The sequence below is a fragment of the Podarcis cretensis genome, assembly GCF_951804945.1.
Source record: "Podarcis cretensis genome assembly, chromosome: Z".
Classification (NCBI taxonomy): domain Eukaryota; kingdom Metazoa; phylum Chordata; class Lepidosauria; order Squamata; family Lacertidae; genus Podarcis; species Podarcis cretensis.
Genome location: NC_137184.1, coordinates 40,068,687 through 40,085,203, shown reverse-complemented (window position 1 = coordinate 40,085,203; position 16,517 = coordinate 40,068,687). Strand labels below are relative to the sequence as shown.

The window sequence follows — 16,517 nt, the reverse complement described above, 5'->3', positions numbered from 1 at the left end:
AGCATGTTGGACGCCTTCCGACCTGAGGGGCTCATCTTCCAGCGTCATAACTTTTATATGCCTGTTGTCTTTGTCCATGGAGTTTTCTTGGCAGGGATACTGGAGTGGCTTGCCGGTTCCTCCTCCAGGTGGATCACGTTTGGTCAAAACTCTCCACTATGACCTGTTCATCTTGGGTGCCCTGCTCGGCATAGTTCATAGCTTCTCTGAGTTCTTCAAGCCCCTTCGCCATGGCAAGGCAGTGATCCATGAAGGGGGGTCTTGATCTACAGGGTGGCAATTTCAAAAGTCTATATAAGGCCTTGCACGCCATTGCTTGGGGTTCCCTCTCCCTCTTGTGTGGGGTGAGTGAGGACCCCGTTGCAACAGATCAATAAAGATCAGGCTTACTAGCTGCTTCTCAATATTCTCTGGCTGGCCTCTGTTATTTTCTCCTACCAATATGGAACCTACATAAGGACTCTATATGGGCTCTTGGATACCCCATAAGGGAAAAGGACAAATTTTTGTGTACAACATGAGTAAGCAAGCAAGTGGGTAAGAGAGCCCAGCCAGCTAGTCCACCAACCTTTGCTGTTGGAAATGGACAGACAAGTGGGAGACCAGGCAGGCAGGCACTGTGCTGGCCTTTCTTGTTGTGTGCAAAGACTGCCTGGGAGCTGAGTTCCTGGTGCTGAACGGGAGCCTTTCTGCTATGTGAGCCTGGTAGCACTTGCTGCTGCCACCCAACATAAGGTGCTGACCTCACACTTATCTTTGGCCAATCTCTGTTGGGCCACTAAGGTGGGGTGCATTTTCCTCCCAGCCCCCTGTGGGGCAGTGTGAGGAGGCACCTCTCACAAGGCAAGGCAGCTACGTTTGCTTCAGGTTGTACGTTTTCAGGTTGCGTCCCACGTCGACCTGGAAGTACTAGAAAGGGTTACTTCCGGGTTTTGCCGCTCACGCATGTGCAGGCTCACAAAATGATGTCACGCGCATGCGCAGAAGAGGCAAATCGTGACCCACGCAGACGTGGGTTGCGTTCTGCTCATGTTGCTAACGGGCCTCTGGAATGGATTCTATTCGCAACCAGAGGTACCACTGTATATAATTGTTTAAAAGCAGAGGATGACTCCTACTATAGATTTGGGCTTGCAGCAGCTAAAGCAGATAAATGCCGGCCTGTTAATTGAATCCTCAAAAGGAGAGGTGAGCAGCCACTGGATAAAATGCAGCTGCTGCTTACTGCAGCCCAGCAAACTCAGGCATTTGAAAACAAAGCTTTTAAAGTGCTAAAATGTTGTTGTTGTTGTTTAGTTGCTTAGTCGTGTCCAACTCTTTGTGACCCTATGGACCAGAGCACGCCAGGCACTTCTGTCTTCCACTACCTCCCGCAGTTTGGTCAAACTCATGCTGGTAGCTTCGAGAACACTATCCAACCATCTCGTCCTCTGTCGTCCCATTCTCCTTGTGCCTGCCATCTTTCCCAACATCAGGGTCTTTTCCAGGGAGTCTTCCCTTCTCATGAGGTGGCCAAAGTATTGGAGCCTCAGCTTCAGGATCTGTCCTTCCAGTGAGCACTCAGGGCTGATTTCCTTAAGAATGGATAGGTTTGATCTTCTTGCAGTCCATGGGACTCTCAAGAGTCTCCTCCAGCACCATAATTCAAAAGCATCAATTCTTTGGCGATCAGCCTTCTTTATGGTCCAGCTCTCACTTCCATACATCACTACTGGGAAAACCATAGCTTTTACTATACGGACCTTTGTTGGCAAGGTGATGTCTCTACTTTTTAAGATGCTGTCTAGGTTTGTCATTGCTTTTCTCCCAAGAAGCAGGCATCTTTTAATTTCGTGGCTGCTGTCACCATCTGCAGTGATCATGGAGCCCGAGAAAGTAAAATCTCTCACTGCCTCCATTTCTTCCCCTTCTATTTGCCAGGAGGTGATGGGACCAGTGGCCATGATCATTTTTTTTAATGTTGAGCTTCAAACCATATTTTGCGCTCTCCTCTTTCACCCTCAATAAAAGGTTCTTTAATTCCTCCTCACTTTCTGCCATCAAGGTTGTGTCATCTGCATATCTGAGGTTGTTGATATTTTTTCCGGCTAGGGATTCATCCAGCCCAGCCTTTCGCATGATGAATTCTGCATATAAGTTAAATAAGCAGGGAGACAATATACAGCCTTGTCATACTCCTTTCCCAATTTTGAACCAATCAATTGTTCCATATCCAGTTCTAACTGTAGCTTCTTGTCCCACATAGAGATTTCTCAGAAGACAGATGAGGTGATCAGGCACTCCCATTTCTATAAGAACTTGCCATAGTTTGCTGTGGTCAACACAGTCAAAGGCTTTTGCATAGTCAATGAAGCAGAAGTAGATGTCTTTCTGGAACTCTCTTTGACTTCTCTCTCCAGGATGTCTGGCTCAAGGTCAGCAACCACACTACCTGGGGTGTATGAGCCATCCATATCTTTCTGGTATAATTCCTCTGTGTATTCTTGCCACCTCTTCTTGATGTCTTCTAAAATACTAACAAACAAAAAAAATACTAAGTGCTAAAATACTAACTAACAAAAAAAATACTAAGTGTTAAAATACTAACTAACAAAAACCAAGATAAACTGTGGAGCTGCCTCTAACAGGGTCGTCCATCTTTGATGCGTTGGTACTTTCACACTTACAAATAGGTCTAAAATGCTAATTGCTCTACTTTTTGCAGTATTGCAAGTGTAATAAACTCTAACTTTCGAGAAGTCAAAAAACATGGGTCTTCACAAAGTCATGGCGTATAAACAACTGATAAGAGGAAATACCATTGAGCAAGTTAAGTGATTTAAATACCTGGGCATTTATATCCATTATAAGGCTGGCTGGGTAACCTGCAGAGAATTTGCTATTAATACTGCAAAAAGTAGTGTGTCAGTGATCACTCATTTCCATTATTCCAAAGGGAACCAGTATGTTCCAGCAGCCCTGAGGGTATTCAATGCCCTCAACTACTGTTCAACACAACAACTGCATGGCATCCCAGTTTGAATAAACGCCTTCAACAACCAGGCTACCGAAAGTCTTCAATCAGTTTTCCTCTGAAATCCCCCCCCCCCCCCGCTATTCTTTGTCTAGAAATAAACCAAAGACTTTTAGAAATTAAAGCATGGCTGCTATGATAACCAGGTCTACCTCTCTTTCAAATCAGAACCAGTGAAGGCGGTGAAGGTCCTGTGTGTGCCTGGAGGCAGTTGGAGGATGGATGGCGGCTAATGGATTGAGGTTGAATCCTGACAAGGCAGGAGTACTGTTTTGGGGGGTCAGGGGGCGGGCTGGTGTGGAGGACTCCCTGGTCCTGAATGGGGTAACTGTGCCCCTGAAGGACCAGGTGCGCAGCCTGGGAGTCATTTTGGACTCACAGCTGTCCATGGAGGCGCAAGTTAATTCTGTGTCCAGGGCAGCTGTCTACCAGCTCCATCTGGTACGCAGGCTGAGACTGTACCTGCCTGCGGACTGTCTCGCCAGAGTGGTGCATGCTTTAGTTATCTCCTGCTTGGACTACTGCAATGCGCTCTACGTGGGACTACCTTTGAAGGTGACTCGGAAACTACAACTAATCCAGAATGCGGCAGCTAGACTGGTGACTGGGGGTGGCCGCCAAGACCACATAACACCGGTCTTGAAAGACCTACATTGGCTCCTAGTACATTTCCGAGCACAATTCAAAGTGTTGGTGTTGACCTTTAAAGCCCTAAATGGCCTCGGCCCGGTATACCTGAAGGAGCATCTCCACCCCCATCGTTCTGCCTGGACGCTGAGGTCCAGCGCCAAGGGCCTTCTAGCGGTTCCCTCATTGTGAGAAGCAAAGCTACAGGGAACCAGGCAGAGGGCCTTCTTGGTAGTGGCGCCCGCCCTGTGGAACGCCCTCCCATCAGATGTCAAAGAGATAAACAACTACCTGACATTCAGAAGACATCTTAAGACAGCCCTCTTCAGGGAAGTTTTTAATGTGTGATCTTAGTGTACTTTTGGTCTTTGTGGAAGCCACCCAGAGTGGCTGGGGAAAGCCAGCCAGATGGGCGGGGTACAAATAATAAATGATGATGATGATGATGACGCTAGCATTTAAGTTTTGTTTGTAGCTGCATTACAGATCTGAACCTAATAGTCTTCTTGTGGCCATGTTAGCTGAATAACAATCGTCAGGATGGTTAAGGAGGATTGAGAACAAAATTAAACAGATAGGAATCCCATTAGACTCCTAATGTACTGCTTATTGGAAAACCCTGCATTCGAGATAATTAAATGCAGATTGTTAAGACAAGGAATTTCAAGAATTTGATAGCCAAATCAGGAATAGCATCTGTGCAAGTCTGGAGATGTGCAATGTGAATAGCCATTGGCTACTTATCTCCACCTCCCAACCAACCCATACCATTCACAGAAACATTGTGCCCGAATCAGTTGTGCATGTTCTTTCGCATTGCCTCTTGTGTTTAGACAATTCGATCCAAGTTCATTAATCAGTTGGCTGTTAGCAGGAGTGGCAGTCAGATGAGTGTAAGGTAGCCTTCCTAATGTTTACCCAGGGTGGGGATAAGATGGAGATAGGCAGGTTCCTGCAACATGCAATGAGGATTCGTGAATATCATACAACAGTGTTTTTAATGTTAGGTGCAGATTTTGCTGAGTGATGTGATTGTACTGAACCTTTCAGAATTTTGTCTATATGCCAATAAAGGTTTGAGTTTGAATTAAAATTGGCAAGTAACCAGTCAAGTTCAAGTTGTAGGTAGTATCTTCATATGTATTGTAAATCACTTTGAGATGCCTCATAGGAAGCCATTCTTCATAAATGAAAAACAACTGACATGCAGCCTTTTAAAAATTATAGTTGCAGTCAGCTGGGTGGATGGGCAGATGATTAATAGGATCATAAATGGTAGGATCAAGGCGGAATTTAACCCTCTACACCCTGCTGCAGCAACCAGGTGGAAGATCTCTTTTCATTTTTATATTTTTTAAAAAAAATATTGAAAGATTATTGAAGCCCACCCTCATATGATCTTGGACATGATAAAACTTCAAAGACACAAAGATGCTAAATAATTACATAAAAAATAGTAACAAGCAATTTTAAATGCTACTTCATAGAGTTTTATTAAGTATCAAATAGGGTACTGCCACAAAGAGATGCAACTCTTAGCAAAACTTTCCTGGGTTGCCAGATGCTCTACAGCTTTGGTAAAAACAGTGCACAATTAAGACGGATCATTTTTCCTATGAGATACCAGCAAACAAAAGAATATCGAATGCAGGGACTGTTGAGGACTATGCAGCTACCTTCAATATACATCTATATCTGGACTTTAGAAGACATGTGTAAAAAAACAACAACACGTTTCCTATGGCGAAGTTCATTTTCCTTCAAGCTATACAAATGTTAAGTGAAAGAACAAAGAAAAATATTAGCATCCACGCCTTGTTCTGAAAATTCATTTTGCAGTCGGTTACAAGCAGCACACCAGACAAAAAGATGTCTTCAGTACCAAGATTATGTTGGACCTTCCCACCCTACCTCCAGTTAATGAAACAGGTCAGAAGACCACACTCCACACAGCACAGTGGTAAAAGACATTTAACACTTGAAGAAACATGAGGCTCCAACATGGCTGTATGTTAAGTGCAAATACTGGTTCGTGGCTTTTATCTGAAAGACAGCACTCATTCTGGGCAACCACTCGTCCTATTTTAGGGTGACAAGGCCTTTCCACTCTTCAGAGATGGAAGCTTTCTCCCCCTTGTGGTTTTGCTGCCACTACCTCCCACAACTGAAAATGTATTGAGGACGCCCAAGCCCGAGTCCCAAATCTGCAACAAGGACCTGAAACCAGATACATCCAAAAGTACTATTCCCTCTTTTCCCCCTCCTCTTTTCTACAAGGCACTTTTGGACTACAAAGTTAATGCTCTTTGGCTGCTAGGTCAGTGAGGAAGCACAACACTTGTCACTCTTCTTTTGTGTTACTGGTATCGCACTCCTGCTTCTTATCCACTCCTTGATCGGGTGATTTTGCAGAGCTTTCATCATAGCCTGACAAACGACTCCGATTCCGAGCTCCTGGTTGGTAGAGCTGCATGGCTGGGCGATCCTTAAATTAAGAATACATAAAGCTGTGATGCATAATAGTGAAAGAGTATACAAGACCTGGAACAGAGATATAAGTCCAATCCCCTTGCTGCCACCCTACCCCTCCGCCTTAAAGTTCCAGGGCTTTTGGTTAAGGGGAATATATGAGATAGCTCCACAGGTGCTACTCCTGAACTTCTTACAAAAAAAGAGCAGAAGATAAATGTCACTTACTAGATAAGCAAGCCAATCATTTCTACAATCCTGTAATTGCAATCCTATGCATTCCCAGTAGGAAATAAGTTGTACTACAAATAAACCTTATTTTGTAATGTCCTTAGATGGAGTCATATTTTTTTAACATTCTGTGTCTATAATAAAGAGCTGCACACACCCACAGCCTAACAAAGAACAATGATTTTATTACAGAACCAATCAGCACCTTGTTTCTAATGCGATCCCTCTTAGCCATATCTTCTTTTTTGTCCTCTTTGGTTGCTTTCTCAGATTTCTCTGCATTGCCCATGTACTCTGCCAATTCAGCTCTCTTCCCTTTCTCTCGCAATGAGTCTCTTTCCCTTTTCACATCTTCCTCCTTTCTTCTAAAGACCTTCTCTTTCTCGAAGCGCTCTTTCTGCCTCCTCCTCTCTTCTTCTTGGCGTCGGAGTTTGTCTCTTTCTCTCTGCATTCTCTCATACTCTCTGTCTCGATCATATTCTCTCTCTCTTTCTCTATAGTCTTTTCCACAGTCATCTTCCAATCTGTATGAAAAGAGACTTGGGAGATTCAATCCAGAGAGAAGACAGTAAAATGAAGGCCTATGACCACTATATTGCCATGCAGACACTAAAACGACGCCCTGAAAAGAGAGCATCCTGGCAACTTTATACAAGATCAGCTACTGTACATTCCTTGAAAACCACAGCCAAAGATAACACAAGGCTATTTACTAAATCAGAAATTCTCAAGGCTGTTTCTCACGCTTCGTGCGGCAACAAACCCAGCTTTGCAGCTGAATTTCAATTCAACAGCAGTCAATCCTAGTTCTCTGGCATTTGCAACACTTCGCTTTTCAGTTTACACTTTGAGAAGCGTACTTAAAAATAATTAAATTCTAATATGCGAAGGGACCCTAACTGAGCTGCGTAACTGACCATCTGCTCTTCAGCCATTTGGAACTGCGAGAAAGACTGGAAAGACCAAAAAGTGGTCCATCCACAGTTCTAATCTGGAACACTAGTCAATTATAGAATCTAAAAGCAGATCTGGTACAAGGCAGTCTAATTAATAATCATATTCTGAGAAATAAGGATAGGTACTGAAATGAAAGCACTAACTTTTTGGACTTCTCCTCCTTAGCCTCCCCATCGGAGCGTCTGGCTGGCATACCGCTGGTGGCACTTGCTGCTTTTTCCTCCCTCAGACTCTCTTTCTCCGGTTTCTTGGCCTTTTCTTTCTTTTCAAAGTCTCTTTCATCTTTTTCTGGCTTCTTAAGTAGCTAGGAAGAGAACAAATTTAGTTTTCCTTACTAAGTTAATTCTGCTGCTAACTGTGCTAGGATGCTGGTCTGCACTGAAAGGCAAGGGGGTACCTGGTGCATAATACAAGAGTAAATATATTAGCATTACGTAACTAGCTATTTCCATGATTCACTGTTTCTTATCAGTTACCAGAACTTTGCTTTAAAAAAAATAAATCCCAATGCAATCCAATACTTCTGAGCACACATCCCACTGAGTCCAGTGGTGTTTGCTCTCAGGCTTAATGGTATAGGATTATGGCCTTATTCTATGTTCTGCTTTTTATTCTCAAGAGATTTCTATGGCTAGCTTCTAGTGCAATAAATAATAACTTGTCACCACTGTTTGTTTATACAGTGCCTACAGTACTATTCCATAATACTTTAATCCAAGTCTGTATAACTTAGTACCAAGCATGCATAGGATTGCAACCTCAAATAACTGTGTGCATGCAAAAAAGAGCACACTTTATACAAAGCCAAATGCAAAATTGCTCTCGTATTTCACGAGTGTGCGTACGAAAGCAACATATGGCCAATGCATCCTACAGGAATGAAGGCATACCTTAATCTTTGGTTCATCCTTTGATTTGTCCCTTTCTTTTTCTGGGCATCGCTCCACTTTCTTTGTTTTTTCGGCTTCTTTCCTTTTCCTTCTTTCTTCCTCTTTCCATTTTCTTCTTTCTTCTTCTCGTTGTCTTTTCCTCTCCAGTTCTCTCCTCCTCCTCTCCTCTCGCTTTTCTTCTCTAAGCCGCTGTAAAAGGGGAAAAAAAAGATGCAGTGAGACTATAGCCAAGTCTTTATGTTGGGACAGGAGAGCTTTTGCATCATAAACTGCTCCAAAAGCTCCAGACTGAGTGAATGGGTGGTAAATCATAGAATCGTAGAGTTGGAAGGTACCCTGGGGATCATCTAGTCCAACCCCCTGCAAGGCAGGAATATGCAGCTGTCCCATACAAGGATTGAACCTGCAACCTTGGCGTTATCAGCACCACGCTCTAACCAACTAAACTATCCAATTGGCTAATGGCATATAGCACTAGGAACAGTTCTGTATATGGATAAAGAAGTTATAAGCTCACAAATAGAATTAAGATTTATTTGAGCACTGTAATAACAATCATTACCTTTACCCGACAACATAACCTATCGCTTTCCTACCTATTAATCATGGATCTAAGGATGTCAAATAATTTTTTTAACAGAGGGTTTTAGATATAGAGCTCCAGGAGCTGCAAGGGTACTCTGTTCCCCATAGTCACTGGGGTTACTATGAACCTTTGTAAAGATGGAACGCCATACTTGGGTTGGTAAACAATCCTTAAACCTAGGAAGTATTTCTCTCTGGCAAGGTTTAATGTTCTTCCCTTGAATTTATTAGATGGCAATAAAACTGCTAGCACATTTGCTAAGTAGGGTCTAGTATGGTTTCAAATTAGATGGGGGACCACGTGTTGAGATTATTGCACTGCAGCGGGTTGGCCTGATTAACCCTTGGTGTCCCTTCCAACTCTACAATTCTATATTAAAATGCTGAAGAACAACAAATGCTGCCCCTGTAACAATGCTGAGGTGGAGTCTGTATTGCATATCTTTTTCTATTGCAGTTTTCATCAAGGGGCTAGGAACGACCCAGTAGATCCTATTACAAAGTCACCCCATCCCCCCCCCCACTTGCCCCTCTGCGTCTCTAAAGATTACTTTGCTTCACAGTTACAATTGTTCCAGTGTAACCAATTGTTAAAGAACAATTGGTAAAGTTTTTGAATATTTTTATTAGACACCTCATGATTACCTAATGTACATATATTATATCTACTATATATTTTGGAAAGTGGTTTGTCTGCCACTTCCTGTTCTTCATAAGTTTCACCAAACATGGCTTGAGGGTTCTGGAGCTGGCAGTCATCATCAATGCTTGGATGCCGGCTGCCATTTTGATTCAAGATGGCAGACCAAATCATGACGTTGGTGTTACCTTGTCCCAATTTTTGGCATGATGGGTCCAAATTTACAAATCTCACTATCCTTTTTTTTTTAAGAACACAGCATTTTTTGGTTTCTACAAATTCCCATGCCATGCGCTTCCCACTATACACATATATTCATTCTAGAATTTCAATTCTGTGTTTTCCAGCTGTATTAATATTTTAATGAATGTTATCAAGTCTAATTGTCAATTGCTATGTTTTAATGGTCTGCTGACTGCTATTTAACAAAATTAATTTGAGCAATTACCTTTACCCCAAAACATATATTCTGAAATTATGCAAAATTCAGAGATGCTGCATTAGGACACCTGTGGGAATAATGATTTTAAAACATTCATTTCACCCTGGTAGCCTCTTCCAAAGAAAGCTGGAAATGCCGAAGTACACATAACAAGATTAAATAACAGGCTTTTCAGTCTCACTCACTACTGCCATGAGATTAACTGCTATTGGACAGCATTCAAATATTCAAAAATGCCAACATAATTAAGCAGGCTGTTCTGAAATAATTGTTACCTGTTTATTCTTCAAGAAGTTCAACAGAGGAGTTGTTTTTTTTGCTAAAGAATGTAAAAGAAAGTGCTTTTGTATTTATTTCAACACATTTTATTTGTGGAAATAATGCAAGAAGAATATTCATATGAAAATTTTAAGTTACAAAACAAAACTGAAATTATGTATAGCCAAAACTCATCAAAATGTAGTACAAATACGTATAGTTATGCTGAGACAACAATTCTTTTCTGGCGTTTCCGAATGGGGAGATAAAAATGCTGTCCATCTTCATGTATCTAACTAAATTAAGATCTTCCCTCACTACAGTGGTACCTCAGGTTACAGACGCTTCAGGTTACAGACTCCGCTAAACCAGAAATAGTACCTTGGGTAAAGAACTTTGCTTCAGGATGAGAACAGAAATCACACCGTGGCGGCAGTGGGAGGCCCCATTAGCTAAAGTGGTACCTCAGGTTAAGAACAGTTTCAGGTTAAGAACGGACCTCCGGAATGAATTAAGTTCTTAACCCGAGGTAGTACTGTATTCGTTCTGGAGGTCTGTTCTTAACCTGAAACTGTTCTTAACCTGAAGCACCACTTTAGCTAATGGGGCCTCATGCTACCACTGCGCCGCACGATTTCTGTTCTCATCCTGAAGCAAAGTTCTTAACCCGAGGTAATATTTCAGGGTTAGCGGAGTCTGTAACCTGAAGCGTATGTAACCCAAGGTACCACTGTACTATTTCAAAAATAGTAATTGATTTTTTTAAAGGTAAAACAGTAAAGAATGAAAAAATCACAACCATACTTTAAAGCATACAAAAGTTAAAATACTAAAACAGATTAAAACTACCTCAGCTTTCTAATCCTCTAGGTAGGCTTGTCTAAACAACAGTAATTTTAGCAGGTGCTGAAAAGGGAGCAGTGAAAGTGCCTGATTGGTCTCAATAGGCAGGGAGTTCCAAAGATTAGGGGCTGCCACGCTATGTTCTGTAACTATATGCTGTGTAACAATACTTTTTATACCTATTAATTCTTTGTTTCTTGCTTCTATTTCCTCCAGCAATGTCTCAGGGGTGGATGTTAATTTTTCATCATCAGCACTATAGTTTTCCAAAAACTTCTTATATTCTGGATCTGATGAGGAACCAAAGGGTAAGAAAGAACTATAAATATATGCACTTAAAAATGATATATAACATGTAAAGCTAATAGAAACAAGACCTCCAGCTGCCATGTTAGATATATGCTCTACTTCTGAATAAAGTATGTTGTTTCTACAGTACTACTGTTTCTATCTACCTGTAAAATACAACAACCTGTAAAATACAACAACCATGGAAGTGAATGGAACCCTACACTGGAAGTATTTTCATCTAATGACAGCAGTGACTGCTACTACTCACCATCTTCAATGGTTCCAGCTTTGGCATCCTTTTTCTTACTCTTCTTTTTAGCAGCTTTTTGAAACGGTGCAAATTCCACTACGGCAGGATATTCTAGACCTGTTCATATGTAAAAATATTAAAGACAACGACAAAAATGTTAAGAATGGAAAAGCCTTTCTTTTGTGTGTGGGGGGGGGCACTATATCTCAAAACCAAGAAACCCCACAATCAAGATAATGTTTTGAGACACGAGATTCACAAAACTCATTTCTTGCCAGACACGAGCTGTCTGTCCAGGCCTCCTGCAACAGCAGCCAATTGGAGAAAATACCTCCATTGCTACCCAAACCAATACTATGGTTTACATTCGGCTCACCAGGGAAAACAAGTGAACTGGCCCTGAAACTACAAAATAGTTCTGATACATTTTATGAACTGGCAAATTGGATCGTATTTTTTTAATCATGATATGAAAGCTACTTGTTTGGTCATTCAAAAGCAAACACTTACATAAGAGTATTCTATCAGAAACAGTAGAGGGGGGAAATTGGCAGTATGAAGAAGGGTAAGCCATCAAAATAATATAATTATATTATTCTAGAGTGCCGTTTCAGCTACTGTTGCTCAAGTAGAGAATGCTAAAGCAGCATTCCATACCACGCAGAAATAATGAACTCTGTTTTGCATGTCAGTATTGTACAATTAAAGTTATTAGGGTGCATTACGAATCCATAAAAAGGATTTGGGTCTCTCTGGATCCACTACACAAATGTGGCACAAACTGTGCTTCTTCACCACACCCAAAGCCATCTGCTTATGCAAAGCAGCAGCTATCCCTAATTAGCAGATTAAGGTAGGTCCTCAGTAGAGTGGAAGATAGGATTTAGACAAGGGACAGGGTACTGTGAGCCTCCCCAGATGTTGTTGGACTCTAACACCCATAAACTGAAGCAGAGATGACCAATTATCAGGGGTCTGGGAATTGTTGTCTAACAACATCTAGAACGCCAAAGGTTCCCCATTATTGATGCACACTACAATCCTAAGTGTACTAATTCAGAAGCATGTCCAATTGCTGCTCGTGCAATTTACTTTCAAGAAAGTGTGCTTAGGAATAGGCTGTTAAAACAACAGTCCAAGAAAGATTATTTTGAGATGAACTGCACTAAAATCAAAGGTACCTACTACCACATTATAATGCACTGAATTGGGCTATAAGCTGTCCTTTGAAATCTTGACTCAAATAATAAATGCATGGGTTTTCCAGAATTACAGTTTAATTACGGTATAATGTATGCCAACATGTTTTAAAGCAGATATATGATATACAGAACCAAGTTTTAGGCTTACTTGCCTTTGTGATCAACAAAAACATAACCATCAAAGCGATCCCTGAACAGAACAATGTCTTCTTGGTTTTTAAAGTTGATGTATGCTCTGGAAAACATGTGAGGGTACAAACTGCAGAAGGACAGAAAATGGCAATGTATAAGGAAACGTCGCTGAGTGATGATTGTAAATATACACAACACAGACGGATGTAAAACAGAAAGACATTTATGACATGACATTGTTACATGAAGCACAGCCAAATGTTTATAGTTCCTTTTACCTGGAGTCATTAGCAAAGAATTCAAAATAGTCATGTTCAGGCAAAGGTTGGAGATGTTCTTCAAGCTGTTCCTTGGTCAAGCTGGGAGGCAGGCGTCGAATCACTACCTTAAAGAAAAAGTTGCATTTGTTTACAAAAACTAGGTGTATTATACAATATTTTTTTCTTTTAAAAAAGCAAGGTTCCATCATACAGTGGTACCTTGGTTGTCAAACCACTTAGCTGTCGAACAAATCGGCTCCTGAACGCTGCAAACCTGGAAGTGAGTGTTCCTGTTTGTGAACGTTCTTTGGAAGCCAAATGTCCAGCACGGCTTCTGGAAGTGCGGGAAGTTCCTGTGGCCAATTGGAAGCCACGCCTTGGTTTTCGAACTGTTCCGGGAATTGAACGTTTTCCTGGACTGGATTAAGTTTGACAACCAAGGTATTTCAAAACAAAGGAAAACACCTTACATATGGTCACATTTCTACCACAGATTTCATAATAAACCAGCTTCTCTGCAGCCCGTGCTCTTCTGGCATGTAAATCTCTGTGTAATGAATTCCATCATGTAAAGTAAAGAAAAAATGCTGACCTGTCCTACAACAGTCTGATGTTTTTCCATTGCTATAGTTTTTTTGATCCACACTTGTATATACACCAACACACACACACCAACACACACACACACACACACAAAGATCCACTAGACTATATGCTTTGTACACAAAAGGTTCCATGTTTAATCCCTGGCATCCCCAGGTAGGTATGGAAAAGGTAATCTTATCTGACATACTGGTGGAGCCAACTTGCCAGTCAGCACAGAGAAGACAGATAGGTCAATAACATTATCAGTACAAGACAGCTTCCTGCGTAATCTTTCAACCAGTCTGTTGCATCATGTTTGTTACAACTGAAAGACATTTTTGCACACCAATTATTTACTGAATAGTAATAGGGGACGCAGGTGGCGCTGTGGGTTAAAGCCTCAGCGCCTAGGACTTGCCGATCGAAAGGTCGGCGGTTCGAATCCCTGCGGCGGGGTGCGCTCCCGCTGCTCGGTCCCAGCGCCTGCCAACCTAGCAGTTCGAAAGCACCTCCGGGTGCAAGTAGATAAATAGGGACCGCTTACCAGCGGGAAGGTAAACGGCGTTTCCGTGTGCGGCTCTGGCTCGCCAGAGCAGCGATGTCACGCTGGCCACGTGACCCGGAAGTGTCTCCGGACAGCGCTGGCCCCTGGCCTCTTAAGTGAGATGGGCGCACAACCCCAGAGTCTGTCAAGACTGGCCTGTACGGGCAGGGGTACCTTTACCTTTACCTTTACTGCATGGCAAGTAATAATGCTCTTTGGTGACCAGAATGTGAGTATTCCCTAATAAGAGAGTTTTATCAAAACAGAGATTTTAAAATGGTGCAATTTGAGAGCAGTTTATACAATGAGCAGAACTGAAAAGAAAACCCCTGTTCTCGACCACTTCTGGTATAGGCCAGCTAAACCAAGTGAGAGCAAACCCTAGGTGAGTTTGGGACTTCCCCTGTTTACTAAGACAAGCTCCAGCAGATTTGGCAGGTGAGACCAATAGTGGATCCAATGGTCAAGAAGGCAGTCTCTGCACATTCTGTAGAAGGAAGCGAGGGGCAGGTGGGGCTAGGAAGGAGCAGGAAAACCCAGATCCCAAACCTCCTCTGCCTTGTGGGAGATCTTCGGAAGAAGAAAAGGCTAAGACCCTGCACAAATCCGGAGTGGGGTTGTACGCCTCCTTCCGACAACTTCTGCAGCCAAACGTCTTGCTCTGCTTTCCTTTGGACCGGCGAGTCAGCAGTGAAGCCCAGGACCTCTATTGCACAACACTGCCCAGGCTTGCAGTGACCCAGGCAGGTGCTAAATGCAGCACTTTGACTTCACCCCAGGCGCTCCATCGTCTCTCGGGGTACAGATACCCACACAGACATTTCAGGCTGCAGGTGACAGTGGTGGCCGCCAGCAGAGTTTATGCGATGGTAGGGGAATGGGGAATAACGCACGCACGCGCACCCGCCTTTTGAAACCTTGCAACTTAAAAGTGTCCCCGCACTTTCTCTCTCTCTCCCCCACCCCCAACCTGCGGATTAAGGAGAAAAAGCCATCGCGTCAGGAGAGGCGAGGAGCCTAGTTCTGCATGCACCGCTGGGGGAAACCGCACGGGAATATTTTTGCGCTTGGACTGTCACCCCACGAGCAGGAGGAAGGCTGACGCCACGGGGCTACGATGCGCAGCAAGGCGCTTTCGGCCCCGCCGAGTCCAGCCCAGCCCAAGGGAAAGGCGCCGCACCTGCCGGGGGACTCCGACCCCCACGGGCCCCGCGCGGGGAGCTTCTCTGCTGGGCGCACCTTGCTCAGGATCTCTTTCTTGTCCTTCGGACGCTCCAGCCTGTCCGGTTCGCCTCCCGCCTTGGCGTCCGCTGCCCCCGCCGCTGCTCCCACGCCGCCGGTCGGGGTGACGGGAGCCCCTCGCTTCTCCTTCGGCCGCGCGTTCTCCTTGTCTTCCTTCATCGCGAACGCGGAGAGCCGCACCAGGCCTTCGCCCGTCAACGCCCCCGCCCGCGCCGCCGGTGCCTCCCTCCGCCCGCGCCTCGCCAGATCCGGGCGCCCATTGGCCGCCGCTGCTCTCGCAGGAATGGGAGGGGGAGAGCGGGACGCCGCCGCCGCCGCCGCCGGCAGCAGCAGCATAGTAAACAACGGCGCCACAGCGCCCCCTCGGCCGGCGAGAGGAGAGCCCGGCGCTCAGACCCAGGGGAGAGGCGCTTTCCCGCGACTACATCTCCCAGCATGCTCCGAGGTTGCCCATCTTAGTAGGGCTCTTTAATTCGCTTAAGGCTTCGGGACTACATCTCCCAGCATGCATCGCGACAGGTGTCCGCCTCTTAGTGGGGCGTTTCAATTCGTCGGATGCTTCGGGACTCCGTCTCCCAGCATGCATCGCCCCGCGGAGAGATTGCCTAATTTTAGTAGGGCGCTTCAATTGGCTGGATGCTTCGGGACTACATCTCCCAGCATGCACCGTCCCGAGGAGACGTTTGCTGATCTCATTGAGGCACTTCAATTCGCGGGATACTTCCGGACTACATCTCCCAGCATGCTCAGCCCCGCGGAGAAGTCGCTTAATTTTAGTGGGGCGTTTCAATTCGCTGGATGCTTCAAGAATACGTCTCCCAGCATGCACCGCCCAGCGGAGAGGTTGCCTAATTTTAGTGGGGCGTTTCAATTCGCTGGATGCTTCGAGACTACATCTCCCAGCATGCTCCGCCAACCCCCAAAAAAGTTTCCTGCATCTTTAAAAGGTTCAATTCCCGGCATGCACTGCGACCTGTCAGGCACCTACCGTAACCGTTCCAGTATATATCGTGGCTTTTATATATAGGTATAAATATACTGTAACATATAGTGTAA

The 16,517-nt window shown here is 44.0% G+C and overlaps 1 protein-coding gene across 2 annotated transcripts; it reads right to left on the bottom strand.

The window, feature by feature from the left end:
• Positions 1–5,107: 5,107 nt before the first annotated feature.
• On the bottom strand, positions 5,108–15,943 carry UPF3B (UPF3B regulator of nonsense mediated mRNA decay). 2 transcript variants are annotated; one of them, XM_079961833.1, is made up of 10 exons: positions 15,459–15,943; positions 13,109–13,215; positions 12,851–12,957; positions 11,515–11,613; positions 11,135–11,245; positions 10,130–10,173; positions 8,188–8,376; positions 7,441–7,592; positions 6,546–6,864; positions 5,108–6,125 (listed from the first exon to the last, which is right to left on the bottom strand). In XM_079961833.1, the coding sequence occupies exons 1-10, from the start codon at positions 15,795–15,797 to the stop codon at positions 5,982–5,984; spliced, it is 1,611 nt and encodes a 536-aa protein (XP_079817959.1). In that variant the 5' UTR covers positions 15,798–15,943; the 3' UTR covers positions 5,108–5,981. The 2 variants fall into 2 exon arrangements, with proteins under 2 accessions (XP_079817959.1, XP_079817958.1); XM_079961832.1 differs by having other exon boundaries at positions 7,441–7,601; positions 15,459–15,908.
• Positions 15,944–16,517: the final 574 nt, after the last annotated feature.

Coding starts and splice junctions, on each gene's coding strand:
- UPF3B (XM_079961832.1), bottom strand. CDS start 15,797: ATGCTGCTGCTGCCGGCGGCGGCGGCGGCGGCGTCCCGCTCTCCCCCT. Junction 11,246..11,514: donor AGCTGGAACCATTGAAGATG/GTGAGTAGTAGC, acceptor GTTCCTCATCAG/ATCCAGAATATAAGAAGTTT. Junction 7,602..8,187: donor AGGATGAACCAAAGATTAAG/GTATGCCTTCAT, acceptor TTCTCTTCCTAG/CTACTTAAGAAGCCAGAAAA.